At 41.0% G+C, this 19,488-nt stretch overlaps 1 protein-coding gene across 6 annotated transcripts in view; it reads right to left on the reverse strand.

Annotated features, from left to right (window-relative positions):
- Positions 1-11,445: 11,445 nt before the first annotated feature.
- Positions 11,446-19,488, reverse strand: part of TANK (TRAF family member-associated NFKB activator) — a 28,041-nt gene continuing 19,998 nt past the window's right edge. For all 6 annotated transcript variants that reach the window (XM_010567697.1, XM_010567693.1, XM_010567702.1 and 3 more), the window contains 3 exons: positions 19,092-19,210; positions 16,878-17,461; positions 11,446-12,489 (listed from right to left, as the gene is read on the reverse strand). In XM_010567697.1, the coding sequence (XP_010565999.1) occupies positions 12,322-12,489; positions 16,878-17,461; positions 19,092-19,210 (871 nt within the window). In that variant the 3' untranslated portion in view covers positions 11,446-12,321. The remainder of the gene's footprint in view (positions 12,490-16,877; positions 17,462-19,091; positions 19,211-19,488) is intronic.

Here is a 19,488-nt window from a genome sequence, read left to right on the forward strand (position 1 = left end):
AGCCGGGCCGCGCCGAGCCGCTGCGCGCTGCCGGCCGGCTCGAGCGGCGCTTGGGAGCGACATCTCGCTCCTCGTCTGCATCACGTTCCGAAACAGCGTCTGTTTGCAACCGAAATACAACTGAAGTATGGGAACACAGAGGTGTTTCAACTAAAAATGTAATTACTGGCTAATAAAATGGAAAAGGATTAGTGTGGGAGCGTAAGTGGCAGCGGGAAAAGACGGCAGAAGTGGCGGTGGTCCGAGGCAGGCTCCCGCCGCACGGCAGGCTGCAGCACAAGCAGTGCCACGCAAGTCCCTTCCTGAGGCACCTGCCCCTGGAGAAGAGCAAACTTCCTGGCCTGCCTTCGGGGAGAATCCGCATTGTCTTCCTAATCCTGAACGCGCCGAGATCGTTATTCGCGAAAATAAGACTATTAAGAATTCACAGATTATCAAAAACGTTAGCTAATCGCCCCACGCCTGTCCTAGAAGAGAGAAACAGACATTGGGGAAAGCGCTGGGGACGGGCTGGTGTGAAATGCAGCAGCCTTGCAAAGCCTTTCCAGCTCCAGCCTGCTATTACAAGAAAAGGATCATGTGAGGATCCTTTGAAAGGCAATGCTCTGACTAAAGCAAGCAACTGCATTAATTGGGAGTCTTGTATTCATACATGCTGGGCTAAATAAAGCAAGCTGGTTTGCTGCGGCAGGCTGGGGAAAATATATAAAGCTAATCCTTTCAATTACTTTGTCGTTGATTAGAGTATCCGTAACAAATGCACAGTCCTAAGAGTTCCATGTAGCACGGAACATCTTTTCAGGGAACAGGATAAGCATCCTAAACTAAAACAAAATGACCAAACTTTTTTTTTTTTTTTTTTGGTCATTTGAGGGGGCGGAAGCGAAGGGAAGCGCGAATTGCCACGATTCCCTACTTTCGAGAGCTGAAGCTACAAGGTATCCCCTCTTTTTTTTTATCGCCTGAAGTTAACTTTCATGATGGAGAAAAACTCGGCAGGACAACAAAGCTTTGATCTTTGTGTGAAGGAAGAAAGTAATAGAGTGAAAGTCTCTCCAGAGGGTAATTATTCTTTGGCCGCTCAGGCAAGAAGTTCCCTGTCACTGTTAAGGTTAATATTAAGGTAGCTCCGCTATACTTTCTCATATTAAAAAAAAAAAATCCTCCCCAGAATGTTATACTATTAATTGCCAATTTGCATATGTGTGCAGCTGCTGTTTTGGCTCCGATCTTCCATCCGATAAGCTTGCTGGAGGTATCACAGAGCACTTGGCAGCTTTCCTATTTGAAAAGAAAGCCTTCCTAACTACAGAACAGCTGATAGTCTATCAGTGATAGACCCTGATGGCGTGAATTACAATTACACTACTTTTCACACTAAATCTGGGTGATAGCTACTTGGAAAGAAGTTTCATCATTTTTTACCACAAACTGGAAAAAGAATTACATGGTCATGCTGTGCTTTTAAAGGCAGTTTGGTTCGCTTTTGTCTATTTAACACCTAATTCCGAGGAGTCCATAGGCATCTGGAGATCTGAACGTCGCGTAATGAATTCACTGTTTAGATGGGAGATTTTTTAAATCTACCTCAAATTACATTTATTAACAAGGCGAGCAGGAAGTGTTAGAGTTGTTAGACGCTTCATTTATTAAATAATTTGTGGGTATTTTCAGTTGTCATATCCAGAGTCATGGGGGTTTACTTATTTTTTAATTAGCAATTCCAAAACAATGCTACTGCAATTTAACAATTCATCACGTAATCTGGGGCTGTTCAGTTCAGCCACTAATGCTAGATAATTCAGATTGTTATTTTGATCTGTTTATAACTCATTTTGTTGTGATAGGAGAACTGCTGCCATGAAATTAAATGGCATGATTTCCTATGGACCTTGTTGCGACCTAGAAGCTAACTATATTGTCTTTGCCTACCTATATCCTTAACATTATACCTGGTATAGCAAAGCAATAGTAATTTAAAAATTTCACTTGTTTGTTCTCTTACTTCACGATTGGTCCCTATTTCGCCTTAGTGTGTTTTTGTATACCACTGCGGAGGAGGAGGTGGGGAGAAATGCAAGTGTCAAAGTAAATTTAATTGTAAGAGTAAGTCACCCACATTGCTGCCAAGGTCACGATGTCTAAACTTTTTCCTTTATATGCCAGCAAGTTAATTTAGCGAGGTGCTGCCCTGATACTTAAATGTAGCTGTTTAAGTGTCTTATAAAGACACGGTGGAAAGCCTGACTCCTGACGTAGCTAACCTAACAGAAAATAGACTTTGTTTTCCTTTTTTAGTTGCTTGCTTTATTAGATTTCTCACTCTCGCAGATTATCCAAAAACTACCCATTGATTGATCGCCCGTAGAGCTGCATTTGGTGTAAAGAAAAACTTCACAGCTTTATTGGCTCCCAGGAGACAAAACAAACATAACAAGATATTCGTATTAATACAAACAATGCAACAAATGAGAAAATCATCACATTTAAATAAGACGGTAAAGTCAGTCCAGTGTACATCTCAGCCTCTGATATACTAGACATGGCAGCTCAACTAATCACCAGCGCTCTCAGGCACGGGTCCCTATGGGACTTGCGTTATTGCTCACAGCATCTCATCGCGAACACAGTTAACCTAAGAAAATGCCACCAAATAAAACTTTAAGAACCCGGTTTAACGGTATTTTACTGCAGGTTTGCGACTCTAAAGATAAAGGTTGAGATTAGTCTGTTTCTTCAAAAAGATTTTGAATGGGTTTTTTTGTGAGTGCTTGGACCTGGAAGCTGTTGCTCATTTTTTAGGGCACCACACACCTAATCGTAACAAGGCGTTTACTTTGGGAAGAGAAAGCAAGAAGATTCGAACTTTCTGCCGTTTCTTCTGAAGACAAAGAAGGGGACGTGTCCCTTTAGCCTTGGTAAAAAACAAGTCCAAGGAACAGTTTTATTTTTAAGCTTTAAAATATCCCCTCCCAATGCAAACACACCCACACACACCACGAACTTTTTTTGTTTAAAAGAAAGCTAATGCCCTCTTAGCTTCATCTTGGGAACATCACAAAAGGAAAGGGACCGTTTTTGAAGGACGGCAAGCCAGTAAGCCCACTCTCTGTGCTATTTCCTACAAACTCTTTATTAAACGATGCAACCAGGCTTTTATATAGTAACATTTTCTTGACCGGCATTTTCTTATAATAGCCATTTTCTTCACCCTTTAATGGAAAAGTCACTTAGGCCCAGTGGGAAATACGGACCTTCTGAAATGCTGTGGGAGTCTTATCATCCTTATCATCTTGCTACCCTCACGCAAAGGGCTAGGTAATTGCTGTTCTGCCATTCTGCTAGTCTCTTCTCTTTGATAGAAGGACTAAAATCAAAGTGAAGCTGGATTTGTTGGCCATACGATTCCCTCGAAGCCCAGAGATTTGACAGCTCTGAGAATCGCATCACGTTCCAGGTCTTGCATCCATTTTCCACCGGATGGTGGGGTCGAAAAAGGCTGAAGGGACTGCCTTTTCTTTCTGTGTTCGTAGCGTCTTCGAGCCGGACGGGCATTTCTTGGCATTCCTGAGGTTCTACATGAAATAAAAAGCTTATAAATGCTCACTGCATTTACGCCCATTGAGTTTTAATGGACTTGTGATCTTGAATGCATGACTACAGGCTCTCTGCTAATAACATCAGCGTTGGTCTTTTTTCACACTTGACCGTCGATCCCCGTACACGCCCGCCGCGACAGAGCTTTGCGTAAAACTTCGGGCGCACAAGGTGTACAGTATCGAGTCCTCTCTGCGGGTATCGCTTATATCGCCTCTTTCGTGAGTAGGTCGGTACGACTTATATGAAGGAGCAACACGCACGCGTTTAAATAATTAAAAACCCCCATGTAAAACTAAGCTAAGTTTAAAAGGATTTGTAAAGCATACGGCATTTTGTTGTCTTAGAAGAAGCATTCACAGGTTACTTCACGTGTCTTCAAATAGTTGCAATTGCAGTCGTGGCATATAATGTCAAGTTATCATTACACAAAGTAAATTTAAAAATGACAACTCTTAAAACCTTGCTAAGGTGTAGGAAGCGATTCCATGACCAACTGATACAATATTTCGTATTATTTTCCAGCTATGTATTCCTCTCAGATTTATCCTGCCTGAAATGTACGCGTGTGTGTATATACACAAAATTATATGAAATAAAAACTTCGGAGAAATGCAGGGAGTAGTATGCTGACGGAGATTTCAGAAATGATACAAAAGAGTGAAAGGAAGTTTGAATGGTAGAAGGAAACCTGCTGTTCCTGTTCTCTGGGCGGAAGGAGGGCTAAACCTGGCGGCTTTATGCTAGAAGACTTGTATCGTTCTTTGAATACTTAGGGACACTAAACTCCCTGAATAAAGAAATCAGATGAATGTGTTCTAATTAGGGATATTCCTGTTGCTACTGTCTTGTATCACTTGAGGCAACTGGGAATCTATAAGTAACAAGCTTATTTGATCTGTATCAACTGCACTTAAATGGACACATGGATGAGAACTCTATTAAAAAATCAGTGTATGCGATTTTGGCTGCTGAGTCTCCGTGGGCTTTCACATCTCGGATGGCATGGAGCCCGAGGTTTCTCTCCCGTGCTCCTATCGAGCTTGGACCTGGCTTCCTTACGCCCCCACCCTTATGTCCAGAGTTATGTACATGTTTCCACATATTAAAAATGTAGTCTACACGGCTCGGATTGACAACACTATCAGAGCCTCTCCAGACGTATCCATCGCCAGGTCTCCGTGCGCTTTGAACGGTTATCACTCAAACCAGCTAGTTCCCTTGGTCTGGTTCTGTACTGGAAGAGAACTTGCATAAGACTCCAATGACATTTTTCTCCTGCTCACTTCACATTCTGTACCTCCTCCTACAACTACTGTAATCCCTTTAACCCAAGAGAAAGCTCCAACGCTCGGCTTTTGATAAATTGATGGGTCGGATGGCCTTTCACCTGGTTGTCACCGCTGGAAAAAGTGCTAATGGACATTTGTAGATAGGATTCTCGCCCGACCGGAGGCTCAGTTTCTGCTGTGCAGGCACGGTCTTGTCACACAAAGGCTCGGCTCCACACCCCGTCTGTACGTATACTCTTTTGCATGCACACTGACCCCAGGAATAGTTTATGTGTTTTTTCAGGGCACCTGTTGTAAGCAGATGTTCTGACAGTCTCACAGTCCGCGATCTCAACGACTTGTTTCATTCCGTTACCCCGTGAACGTGAGTAACCCCTCTACAGGAGCCTTGTGATGGCGAGAAGGGCAGTTAATCAATAAAATAATAATAATAAAAAAATAGAACATTACTTGTCACTCCTTTGCCGGCGGTCAATTATAAAGAAGAAACTTTGAATGGCAGCGTGTCAGTAACGTCAGGAGGGGTGGCAGTGCGGCTGTACGGGCTGCCTGGGTTCATCCATCATTACCTAGCAAATGAGCCGACTAGCTGGTGGGCAGGTACAGAAGCCCTGGCAGGCAAGCAAGAGAAGAGATTATTTTTGCATATCTTCTGTGAATCTCCGGGGAATTCGGTGGCGTTCCTGATCTCAAATGCTTGTAATTAAGAGGATGGCATCTTTGGGCTGGAGAATTCCGCAGAAAATCATTTTCACAGCACCTAGAGGGCTTGAAGTCGCGCTTGATGACAGATGGGAAACCTTTATGAAGGCTCCGTAACCTTTTGCCCTGAGAGACTATACTTTTTGACACTGCAGGATTGGGAGGATATAGATGTTTTTACTCGGGTGATAGTGTGGTGATTTAAAAAAAACCCGAGTCATTTATCGAAGTATTTTAATGAACTATGCAAACAGCGAAAACCTGACAAAGCTTGTGTCACTGCTGAGAGCGAAAACATAACTATTAACCATAGAGTGTTTTGCTTATGGAGACTTTTATATTGCACAGAAATAAGATATAGGAAAAGACTAACAGATAAGATTTCGTGTTTCATCTTTTCAGATCATGACCTCAGGAATGCCATGCCACTTCCATTAATCCTTTTCTCGACTGAAAGATGCCTGTGAATATGAATAAAGTTGTATTTAAAAAACGATAGAAAGAAAGAGAGAAAGAGAAAACAAGACTCATTCACATTCCGAGTCTGCTTTCTGTCTCACACGTATTACATTTCACAAAACAGATAGAAACAATAGAGCTTATTAAGAAAAACTTGTTTTGAATGGCAAATTAAGCATAATGAAAATACACACGTTTTTACAAGTAGTTATTTTTTTCACCAATTGAATATTTTAAACCTTTTTAAAGTGTGCACTTGTCTCTGCAAAATGTTTTTCTTTTAGCTCATTTTCACCATATCACCCTGCTATATATATCTATTTAAAATTTTAATTCGGTCAGCTTAGAGACCTTGATAAGCACAGCACCTTGTCTGCGGCCAGACATTAACCAATAGGGGTGCCCTACCCCAGCTATTTATGAGCAATATCAGTGTTGCTTTCCAGGCTGAACACGCTGATGCACAGATCAGTCCACACTATGGCTTCGTAGGCAGCAAAAAAAGTTATTATTATATTCGAGAAGCTATCTCAGCATTCGTCTTTGACGCAAATACCTTTTTGATGCAGCATAAATCATCAAAATAGATATAATAATTTGTTACCAGTTTGGAAAATTATGTGAAATCAAGAAACAATCCAAGAATCTTTTAATGAAAACTAAACTTGACCTAATGAAAAGTCGATTCCTCCTTTCATCCTTATGTACAGTTTAAAAAAATTATTACGGATAACAGCAAAGAAAGGCAAGCTTTTATCTCCATCCCCCATATGTCTAAATTCAGAAGCACAGAAAAAATAAGCTCCTTTAAAAAGGGCACAAAGGTTATCTTGAATTTTGCTTTATATTGTAAATCTATTAAATCAGTATTCCCGATTTGCACAAACTTGTGTATCTAGTGTTATAAAATCTCTTAAAACATAGAGCACTCGAATATTGAGCATTAAGGTGGACTGCATTTTTCTGCTTCTTAGGTATTGCAGCGATCTGGGAATTTATTTTTACAGCCTGAGATGTCAGTATGCCACAGAAGCATGAAAATCTCACCATCTGTATGCTTATGGACAATCTCATCAAGTACACTCAACGACAGACTTAGAATAACAAAATTTAAACGCTATTACTACAGCCTATCCATACATGCACTCAAATCTATTTTAAATAGCATTCAACCTGAGTTATCATGCTGCTTACCTCAGGCCTATACCAGTTTAATCCCTTTCGGTGTTTGCTTACCCACATGAATCCTGTTGTAAAACAGGCACATGCTATTTGAAATAACACTTGTTAAATTAAATGGGAGGTTACACAGAGACGCATATAATTTTAATTTTGCCGAGTGCTGATCCATAACCCAGTGAAGGTTCAGGAGTGGAGCAGTGGCTTCACCTGGCACCTTACCTAATGTGCCGGGCAGTGTCCTTCTGGATATGTGTTACTTGTCAGTGCCAGGAAAGAAGGGTATGTTTTACTTGGAACTCTGTTATAGCAGACACTATGTAGTTTAGATTAACTCCTTTCAGTAGTACAGCATCAATGTGTTATTCCCTTAACATAAAACATACAGATTATGTAAATCTGTAATAAATACTATTTTGAAGTGTATAGTAATCAGAAATCTTTCAGGGCAGGATGGAATGGAAACTGAGAAATATTGGAGAGTAAACATTCCAACGCTCATTCCTCTGCTTCTCCCTGGCAGAGCGGAGCACTTGCTGTCGCTGGGCTGCTAACGCTCCAGCACTAGGGTTTGCCCTCTGAGTCCCGCCGAGCGTGGACCTTCTGGGAGAGCTAGGGCCAAAGCGATCCCGCACAAAGCATTGCTCCTCTCTCTGCAGACCCTGTCGTCCCTTTTTGTGAACGGGAAAGGTTGTTCCTGGTCCGAGGGAAGGCCAGCCCTTTTTGTACCTCCTCACAGGGTGCAAACTGGATACGTGCGGTCATTCAGGCTCGCAAGGCCAAGCAATCTGAGAGGCAAAACGCCCAAGAGAGGCCGTACAGCTTGCTTACAACGTGTTTAGCGTTCCGGACTCTAGTGACTGTGCAGAGCTAAGAGGGCAACGCAGCCCCTGGAGCCCGTCAGTAATTGGCACAGCTCTGCATTTCCCTCACCTTTGCGGGCCTGGCCTGGGGCTTCGGCGGTAGGTTGTCTCTTACCAGGCAACACCGCCCTGCGCTGCCGGCTATCGTCTGTCCTCTGGCGGGGAAGGGGGAGCCGGGTTGTCAGCATAAAGAACCCACAGGACGTGTACGAAGAGCTCCCTCCTCGCCTCTGCCCCTTGCGAGGACGCATACTGACGGGCTCCTGGAAGCCTGGGCACCGAGGGCGAGGTCTGCAATCTACCACTGATACCCACCAGCCTGCCAGATCCCCCCGGGTGCTGCCTGCCCCGCCGCGCCGTCCCACCGGGACTCTCTCTGGGTTACCACCTCTGCCGGGTGTGGTGCTGTCTGCTGCGGAGGGGCCTGATTGTGTCGGGCTTGCCATGCGGCCAGCGAGAAGGAGGGATCGCGGCAGGCAGGCGGAGGGAGGGAAGGAGGGAGGGAGGGAAGGAAGGAAGGAGGCCGGGCTGATTAGCATGCAGCAGCGCTCGCAAGCCCGGCTCCATTGTTTTAACACCTCCCCTCTCCTCCGCGCCAATCTGTCACCGTTCAGCAGGCGAACGCTGCTGCCTCGAATGCTGCTCTTCTCAAATGAGACGGATAATTAGCTGCCCCGCACGAATGGCGCACTCTTCTCACCCCTGATTGCTATCACCTTCTTGCTCCTGGCAGTTTTGACACCTCGTAATCAGCCTGCTGCTTTTTCTCTTTTCTTTCCCTATTTCTGATTTTTTTCCCCCCCCCCCTTCTGGGGTTTTTTTTTTTTTTTTTTTTTTTAATGCAATCCCAGTTGCCATTTGGATTGAGACTCCTCTGTTGAGTTAACCTTGTATGATTGCGGGGGAAAGGGGAATGTACGGTAGGGAGGAGAAGAAATCGCCTCCGAGTCTCATCTGCTGAGTGAACCATGGGTGGGGGTAGGAGCAACTCGGCTTGATCCTCCAGTGCTTTTGTTCGTAAGGGGGAACAGCCTCTCCTGAGCATCCTCTGAATTAACATTATCTCCGATGGGAAAGGATCGTGTGTGGAGCGACTCCTCCGCTCAGTTAAGGGAGAAAAGACTGCACTTCTGTTGAGTTATCTGTTTAGTTAAATTCAGCAATATGAGGAGGTGATTTTAAAAGTAACTTCACACGGCCAGGAAGCGCTCTCTTCCTCCCGGGTAGGCAGGGAAGGAAGGTAACTTCTCCTGAGCCTCTCAGAGTGAATTCACTGTGTTTCATGGGAGTCGGAAGGGAGGTCCGACTGGGGTGCGAGATGGCAGAGGGAACTTCTTCCCTTCCCATTCCAGAGAAAGAAGAGACCTCAGTTAATGCTCTGGTGATTTCTGTGAGATCTTAAAAAACAGAGGACTCGTGGAATCTGTCATAGGAGCGTTTTCCTCTCCTCTAACAAGCACTGACAGTCTAATTACTGGAGCTACGAGCAGCTGTCGAGTTAGCCGGAGAGGCAGAGGAGCTACATGTGTTCTCCTCAGCCGCCGGCACCGAGCCCTTGCGCCAGGCTGAGGCAGCCGTAGCGGCACAGCACGCCCCTCAGAAACCTCCACACAGGCAAGGGGAGCCGTTCGCTTCCTTGCTTTCCAGTCGGAACTAGAGGTCCCGCGAATACGGGCTGTAAGCGCGGGGCTTCACGCGTCGCGTACTGTCGGCGCGGGGCGGCGGGACAGGGGAACCCCTACGGGAGCCCTGCAAGCAGCTTCAGCCCCGGGGCTACCCCGGGAAGGACTCGGCTAGCCCTGGGAGAGGAGGAATTCGGTAGCACGCCTTGACACGAGCCTGCGGCTCTCTCGAGTTCCGCTTCCTCCCCCCAGATTTATTATTATTATTTCTAATGAAGTCCCACTTCCCATTTGGATTCAACCTCCTCCGCTGAGTTGAGCCTGTGTGGAAGGGGGAGCGGAGGGGAGGAACACCGAGCCTCCTCTGGTGAGTGTAATAAAGCAGATGTCCCTCCTGGCAGCAGCAGCCTCCTCCAGGAAAGCTGTATGAGTGGGGCCCACTTAGGGACCGCACTCACCTCCCACTTCAAGTCGCTCACAACTGCTTAGCCTGAGATTTATTCAGGTATTTTTAAACCAGACCAGTGCCCCTCGCAGTGCTCTGATCGGTGAGCCTATCTGGACGTCCTCAGGCAGCAACAGTCTTAAGCACGCAGAATTAAACAGCTTCCTAAGACGCCGCACTAGGCAGGAGCTCCCATAGCGGAGAGGAAACATTCCAACCGTCCTCCACAGCGGGAGACGGATGGGTTCTGCTGGTCGACAAAAGCCTTTGGGCAACCGCGTCCCACCCGCTTTCCCTCTCCCCTCCCGGCCCGCCCCGGCTGCAGGGGAGGCCGCAGCTCCGCCGGCGGGGCCGGGGTGCCAAGGCTGCCTCCAGCAACGAAGAACCGCGGCCCAGTGCGGGGACTGGGGCTCGGCGCAGGGCTGCCTTCTCCGCCCGCCGAAGAGCTCATGGGGGAAAGGCGGGGGGGCGGAACAGATGACTTTATTTGCTTTAGAGGTGATTCGCAGTTTGTTCAGCTCTTAATAACGCGAGCTCCTGAGCTCGAATTTCACGGTTGAGAGGACAAGTCGGTTTTGCGCCGGGCTGGCTGGAGATGTGCGAATCCCCGTCTCTCCTCCCAATCCTGGAACTTCTGCCTCTCCCAGGAACCACCCTCCGCCGTGCTCTCTGGGGAGGTACTTCACACGCCGCACGGCGAGGCCAGGGATGAACCTCTCGTCCTCAGCGCTGGGGACCGCTGGGGGTTCGGAGCTGTTGTTAATAGTAACAAACTCTTTATCCAGGTCATGTAGCAGACATGCACTACACTGCTGTTTATTACAGTACACTCTGTTGACAGCCAGTCACAAACATGAGATGTTTAAGATAGAGAAAACAATTGCTGAAAAATCCACTTCTAAAAATTAGGCAGGTGTTAATTCTTCCAGCAACTGGTCACCTGCGAACAGATCTTTAAAAAGAGAAACTGTTGTGCTTTGTTGCTATAAAAATATTAATGCTAATTATCAAATATCAGGACTAAAACCTATACTCAGTTCAAATGCAAAAAAAAAGCTCCAAGTTGCCCTTTATCATTAATTTAAATTACTTAGTAAAGCCCCCCCCCCTTTAATTTGATCCCAAATAAATCCAGAAAATGTGCAAACTTTATCAGAAAGCAATGTTTCACCTAAACACAAATTTAAATTGCATTGAGAAAGCCACTAAGCATATTCAGGTTAAAAATGAAGTCACTGAGGTTTGGGTGATAAGGTTTTTCCCCTTTCCTTTCTAGGCTGTAACACACTTAAGTAGTCCTTCATAGCAAACCAGAAGGAAAGGTAAATAATCTTTGGTATTCTTAGTTTTAGGGAAAGTTTAACCTTTTCTCGCTCTATCCTTCATACTAATATAACCTTTTCCATTAAAGTATTTTTACTAATTATTAATGATCAAAAGGTACAGGAACAAAATCATTATTTTTTTGTAACATGTAACAGAAATCCATAAAATTGCTACCATTAGATTTTGGCAAAAGGGTCATTTATGTCCTGTGTTTCATTACTCTCTCTAGTAAACAATTCATCTGGGAAAGTCAACCATTCAGTTACATTAGTGAACAAGCCTATCCTAATTTTGGCACTCTTGGCATTCAGTTACTGTGATGATTTTAGAAGAATCTGAATTAAGAGGTTCACTATTGTAAGTTAAATTTCAAAATTTTATAATAGAAATGAAAAATGAGAGCATACTTCTCTTCCTGTTTACTTCAAGGAGAACATAATCACATCACCGGATATTGAGAAAAAAAATCCTAGCATTACACTAATTTCCCCAGCCAGATTAAGGCATTACTCCTGCAAGTCCACACTCATTAATATAATTATGACTTTGGGCCTATTCATGCAATGATTAATTGCAAAAAAAAAAAAAACAAACCCAACCAAAAAAAGTTGTTTAGCATCATTCTCAAAGGTAATATTGAAGCATAAAAAGCAATACTACGAATTACTGACAGTTTCATTTTACCTTGTCAAAGGACAATTAAAAATGTGCTTATCTGACAATTTCAGCCATGAGTTCTTGTTACAAGAAGTCTTAATTCTTAAATTCTTAGCATATCTATTGAATAAAAAAAATCAAATGTATGCAGAAACAGTGATCCATTGAATTCTCATACATTAAGACTGTACTTTAAAGTGGGAATTCAGATGCCGAAGAAAATCTTCCTTAGATGTTATAGATGGTGGGAAAACTTCTCGACAGAATTCACATATTCCACACTGATTCAGTTCAGAGTCTGTATAAGCTTGTGCCAGCAAATCATTGTCTCGAGGCTGCCAAATGAGCTAAAAGAAACAGAAAATGATTATTGCTGTGGTTTACATTATGCTGTGGTTTATATTTATAAATTAAAAACCCCTGCCTCTTTAAACTAGGTGTCCTTTACACCTGTCTGGCCAGAGACATTAACTAGAGAGTTCTCATTTAAGAAAAGCAAGATAGGACTTTGATTTTTTTTAAAGTTCTATAAACATACTATCCTTGCAAACACTTAAAATGCCTTGTTATCTACTAATGATAAATACTGCTATAAGCAAAAAACTGTAATATCAATCTGATACATATTAAGGCTTTTCTTTAACTTTGCATTTCAGTATTTTATTGTAGAAGTTAATAGTACGTAATAGCCATTTAACAGAAATGAGAAAACACATTTTTACCTTAGAATAAAATGTTTCTTGTACAGGGTTAATGTGAATATTTTATTTCTCTTCTTACTGACGCATAACTAGTTTTCAGTTTACTTACAAAATGACTAGAACCAATGTCATATGGCTTAAGTTACTTATTTGCTCTGACTGCCTTTTAGTGTAATTGTGTCTCAAATAATCTGTTTTGGGATTCCTTCTGCCATGACAGCATCAAACTCAATGGGACCATCTGAATATCTATCCATGCATTCAGACAATTCTGTAAACTATGCTAAACTTGGTTCAGCAGCTGTTCTGCTCTTGGTCCCTGAGATAGTTAGTTTAAAGCCAGCAAGTCTGTTTACCTGACATTGGAGTTCAAGGGACTTCAGCCTGATACATACTTTAAGTCAGAGTGCACACTAATTATTTAGCATCAGACCAGGTAGGAATCGAAAAGTCTTCTACCAGTTTTCAAAGTAAAGTTAAAAATTAAGTTTAATTACTTTAGTATTAGCAGCACAAGATAAAATACATAGTTATGTTATATGGCCAGGATGATTAGGTTTTGAGTAAATTGAAAACGAAATGCATACTGCTGTGACTGCAAAGTAGACAGAATGGCAGCAAGCTTGTATGAGCTCTACGTGGGGATGGAACCTAGAAGAGGAGAGCGCCCTACAGTTTTTTGGCTCAGTTTTCTTCTCTCTTGCTTCACTCGCACATGGAAAGGCAAGCAAGAATACTTCAGAAAGTAGTTTCTTGAGAAGTTTTAGATTTCTTGCTATCGATACTTACCCAAGAATTTTAATTTTCAGCTCTTATTCAAATTTCATCATGCCAAATAGTTAGAATCTATTGTTTATTCCTCCCATGGTAACTCACTGTACAACTAACCTGGCTTTCATAGTAGTTAAACCTTCTTTTTAAACCAGCTAAACTTCTTGGAGTCAATTTCCTGTCCATTCCCTATTTAAACAGTGTTTAGCTTATCAGATAGCAATGGCAGATTTACTGTCTTTCATTATGGTCAGCAATCCATATAATTAAATTGACTAATTAGTAATTAAGTGCAATCACACCACTTTTTTCAGCTCAAAGAGTCTACTTATTGTATGTTGCTGGTGTAAATTGCATATTAAATCTATCTAGACACTGACACACTTAAACATCCCTGCAGAAATGTGTTTAGAATTACTTGTTTCTAATAACTTACAATGTAAAGCACCATTTGAAAAAAGATAAAATAGTATTGTAAAAGCCCCACAAAAGACATAGTAAGATTTCTAATCTTGGAAGCACAAGGGGAGGTACTCTTTCAGCAATCCACTGAGGCAGGCACTTAACTTCCACTTCTTTCTTTAAGTGTTAAGCATGTGCTTGATATGCTTTTCAGAATAGGGATATATTTAAGCAGATGTTCCATTTCAAAAACATTAATATTCAGATTAAGATCAATTGACTATCAATTTGCTTTTAAAATCATGAACCTTCTTAGAAATATTTCTGGTAGAAACAACCCCCTCAAACTGTGAATACCAATAAACACATGCATCTATATGCAAGTCTCAGTTAAATGTAGTCTGTAAAATCCTAGGTCCACTAATATCCATGTTTATTTTAATCTGCTGCTCTTTTCAGTCACATGTTTTTTTTTAAAAAGTTACATCCTAAGAAAACAGTATTGAGTTTTCACTTTTAGTATCCACATAGAAGGAAAGAGCTAAATTTATTACAGCAACTGAGAGCAGTTCCAAGAACTTACTGTTGCCAAATCTATTGCATTTATGGGGTTTTCCATTTTATAAGTTAACATATGTAGTAAATACTTGAAAGTTTTATCTACACTAGGGAAAAAAAAATCAGGTATAGAATTCCTCCTTACTGGAGCTTCACCAGTGGCAGGGATGATGAAAGCTGTAAGCAGTGTAACTACTCCTTAGAAAGGTGGTAAAAATACTAAGAACAAGTTTATGCATAAACCTTTGCTAAGGTTTATATAGTTGAAAGGGCACGTATGCAAGTAACTTTTAAAAAACATTAGTATTTTAATCTACATATGTATTATCTGTGAATCAAATCTTTAGCACAATTAACAGAAAAAACTCTAAAGCTGAGTCCAATTCACTGGGAAAAATGCTTAACCTCTTCTGAAGGCAGCTGAATAAAGGTGATTGATGTTTAAATATATGGATATACAGAGAACGTATATTTAATGGATTCTTAAGTAATACCGGCTTGTTTCAAACAAGCTTCTGGATAAGATACAACATTTTATTCAATGTTCTATATGTTCTATATGCTCTACAGTGCTATTGTAGATATGACTTACAAATACTGAAACAGTTCACCATTAGTTTTCTTTTCTCCAGGTGTTAGCATTGTTACATTTTTCGCCACAAAGCAGATAATTTACATTTTAAATGATGGCTCTGAATTAATTTATTTTGCAGAAATACCAATGATCAAACCAAAGGTTTACTGCTATTCAACCGTAATTCTTCTCTACTTTTTAAGCTGCATACTCCCCTATCAATTTATAATCACATACCAGCTGTTTCACTTGCTGTAATATACAATGCAGGGTGCCATCTATTGAAAAATGAATACACAGACTAACTAGTAAAAGAACAAGCTGGAGAGCAAATACAGAAAAAGAGGATAGTAACAAGCAATGGAGTGAATGCTTCACAGCTCCACAGGAATTCTACCAGTGATAAAATAAATGGTTTAATTTGTTTAACTCAGTCACAACTTTAACTGAGGACCTAATGAAAAATAAAGCACAATAAAAACTGTGATTAGGAAGTTGGTATAAAATTGAGATCTCCTACATTACAAATACGTATTTGAAATACATTTTGAAAAATCAGGCTTATAGTTCAAAATACAATGACGAAGAACAGCAGACTTTCCATGCTTTAAACTCTTCATCCAAAACTGGTTTGCAATAGAAAATTAAACTTGGCTGGATATGTTTTAGGAGAAGAAAATATCAAAGCTATCGTGTCCTACACTTTCCAAATGCTAGTTTTGCATGTCATGCAGTGGCCAAATTGAGAGGTAAAGCTCTTCTGCTGCACGTACCTTGTCATTACCAAAGAACACAAAAACACATCAATGTAAATAGCAAAAATATGCCAAATCCACCCTCACAGAATTCCTAAATATCGCTATTTGCTTATTCTTGAAAAGCTGTCCTCTCACAAGGTGTGAGAGAAGCCACAGAAATGTAAAAAAAATCAGTCTATAAAGGTCCATAATAACTTTGCAAGCAATTTCAGTTGAGAAAGGATGTTACACAAAAGAAGCAAAGTATTCAGAGATGTCATTGTTGGAACCTGCTGAAATGTTTTTCTGCATTACAGCAACTGGGCCTTGCTTTCAGAACCTGCCATGGACTTCAAGTAGCTATAACTGAAATTCAAGCCCGAAGTACCCATATAAACCTAAAATAAAGTATTTTAGTGAGCTTCCTTTCATTTGAAAAAATAAATATGCTTTCCCCCTTGACTGCTTAAACTGTGAAGAAAAAATTTTAAGTTTTCTTAGAGGGGAGGAATAGGGTGCTGTTTATACCTCAGACTGAGATAAAAAGTAGATAATTTTTCCACAGTGAAGTATTTATCTGTTCAGCTTTTTAATTAGTCCATTTGTGATATTCTCTGCTGTACATTAAAAACAATTAAAACAATTATGTGTCCTATTCAACTGAGATCAAGTGTAGAAAGAAAGCAATCTAGGGGGCAACTTACAATTAATGACAGCTTGGAAACAGATATAGAAACAATTAATATCTAAATGAACTGAAATTTTTGCAAGCATATCCAGTCCTTACATCTGCTTGAATTCCTGGCCTTTCACTGGAAAAGTGCCTTGTACACACACTTCAGTGTCAGGAAGAACTGTCAAGAGATATTGTCTTAAAAAAAGACTGATGAGATACCTCATAAAATATGTTAATCCTGTCTCAAAGATCCTTGCAAAGTGGTTTTCTGAATCATTGCCATTTTTTGAAATGTACAGTATTTATAGAAAGATACCTGATGAGGACCTCTGATGGTTGTCCCAGCAGCTTCTAAAGAAGAAAAAATTACTTCAGGTACACCCTGGTTTGTGTGCTTAGGTACAAATGTGAAACCAGTGTCTGTTGTTTTTAAACATGTTTTGTCACAGGCATTTTCTATGGGCATGTTTGCATGATTTGGGGGGTTTGTTTTGTCAACAGTAGTTAAGCTTTGTAAAGCTGAGGTCATGAGATCAACTCCATGAGCTTCAAATGAGTTAGGTTCCAATTTACTGAGGTTAACAGCACGGTCTCTGTGCTCCAGGTTAAAATGATGATCTTGAAGCATGTTTTCAGCTATACCAGTACAAGGAACTGTTGGTTTTTCCTGAGTGCTCTGCAAGAAAGCAGAGTCATTGTCTGTAGGTGGAAACTTGACATTAAATTTAGAAAGTGATTCTACAGAGTTGTTGTCCTCATCTTGGCCCACTCCTCTTGGTGTGATAGATGTGATGCATGATGCACCTCTATTTATATCCTTTATAACCCGAGGCTTAAAAAGCTCTTCTGCTTGTTCATCAGTTTTATCAGTACACTGTATTGGCATGGAAAACTGTATTTCTGCGAAAAAAGAATGAAGAAAACATTAAATAGTCCACTGAAGTATAGTTATTAAAGGTGTGGTGTTGAGATATTTTTCCTGAGCGGTTTTTGATCTTCCTTCTTGGCTTTTTAACCTTTATTTTTTCTCTTTGAAATCAGTTTGAGGCATAGTTCTCTTTCAAAAACATTAGCTCCGACACAAAAACTATCAGAGCAGAAATAAAAGGAAATAATTCTGTTCTAATAATTCTATTTCTCTTTGATTTATGTCTATAAACACTTTCATTTTACTGAAAATTATGTTGTCCCATACTCTTAACACATACTTGCATATATTAACTGAAGTGTTCTGGCAGAAATAGAAGCTGGAACCAACACCATTTCACATGGTGCCAAGAACATGTTAGGCACCATGAGCACGATTTTAGAAGGTATTCAGGTACCAAACTCCCACTAGGTTTCCAAATTAGGTAAATATTTAAACAATAACTATTCAGAAGTAGGACCATATTTTCCCTTTGTTTTGAGAACTGCTCCTTCATTTTCGGCACTTTATTAACAAAAATGGTAATAATATATATATGGTTACTCCTAATCAGGTGAGATAATAACTTCAGTACACATTTATTGTATAGCAGCCTTCTGACGTCACTCAGATATTGTAGTAAAGTGGGCCACAGAAGTAACAGAAATCAAGGCAACTGTATCATGTATAGCTTTTCACACAGCTGAGTTAGGCACTTATTTAAGGAAAACAAAACCATTCTGAAGTAAGTTGCCAAGCACTCATCCCCCAAAATTCCCAGCCCCAAATAATAAAGTTTAGTAGTGTACAATCAGAATATAACAATACAGTTCAGAAATAGCAATTTGAAGCCACAAGCTACCCATTAGCACTTCATGTAACAAAACTTCAGTAATGGTATAACCTAAATTAGAAGCAAGTGCTGAAATTTGTGTCCTTTGCTTCAACTGTGTAAGTTTGACAGGTGTTTTTTGAAATCACTTAAAATTCTGATCCTACTATTAAGAAAAGCTAGTAAGGAATACCCATATTAACATTATATTAAATGTAAGCATTAAGAGAACCGGACATTCCGGATCTGTTCCAGGTGCAATAAAAATCAAGCCTTTCTGTTGTTTTCAGGAAGTGTTGGATTAAGCTCTTGTCCCATATAACAAAACAGTATTCAAAACTCTGCACAAGGAAGTCTAGAAAATAAGTCCTCTGACTGTCCTCAGTCCGGCAGTTTTCCTCTAACAGATATGGGGCTAGAGACATTCATAACAGACATCTTTCGAACTGACAGCTAAATTAAAAGCAAGCAAGTGCTGTCATTCACACAATATGATAGGATATCACATGTAGTAAGTGCCTGCCTCTCACTCCAAGGGACAAAACAATTACAAGAGCCATTGATGTGATGACTGTCTTTTATAGCATGTGATTTGGAGCATTCGTCATAGAATGCCAAAACTGGCGGTGCGTTTTCTTGGTGAAATACTGAGCACCATGTGAACAGACTTGAAAAAGGCAGATGGTAAACAGTAGAAGTACTTCTATGTATGTGTAATTTACAGTATTTTCAAATATAAAGCAAAGCTTTCAAACAGTTGAATCACAATAAGAGCTTAAGTATGATATTACCAGTTTCAGGTTCTGGCTTTATCTTAAATTTACTCAGTTGGTCTGTTTGTTCTCTGGCTAGCATACATATTCGATGACACTCTTCTTTCATGTCCTGGAAAATAGTCTCCAGATTCTCCCTGGAAGATCAAAATTGTAAATTAAAAAGTCAACCAATTCAGCTTGTTGTGACCTTTAATCTAGTCACACCCACAAACTAGAGAAAAACAATAGTGTAAGCTACTTTTCTTGGATACCTTGTTCCTCAACATATGTATACGTATTTTTGTTCTCCTCAGTAAAAGCAAGCAGAAAAGGGAAAAGAAAATGTTGTCAAAGAGCTGTTTAGTCATATCATACACACATACATTTGAGCTTAGGGCCTGACCCTGCAGGGACACCCTGCCCCGCCCCCCCC

The sequence above is a fragment of the Haliaeetus leucocephalus genome, unplaced genomic scaffold (genome assembly GCF_000737465.1).
Source record: "Haliaeetus leucocephalus isolate CR32 unplaced genomic scaffold, Haliaeetus_leucocephalus-4.0 Scaffold1, whole genome shotgun sequence".
Lineage (NCBI taxonomy): Eukaryota > Metazoa > Chordata > Aves > Accipitriformes > Accipitridae > Haliaeetus > Haliaeetus leucocephalus.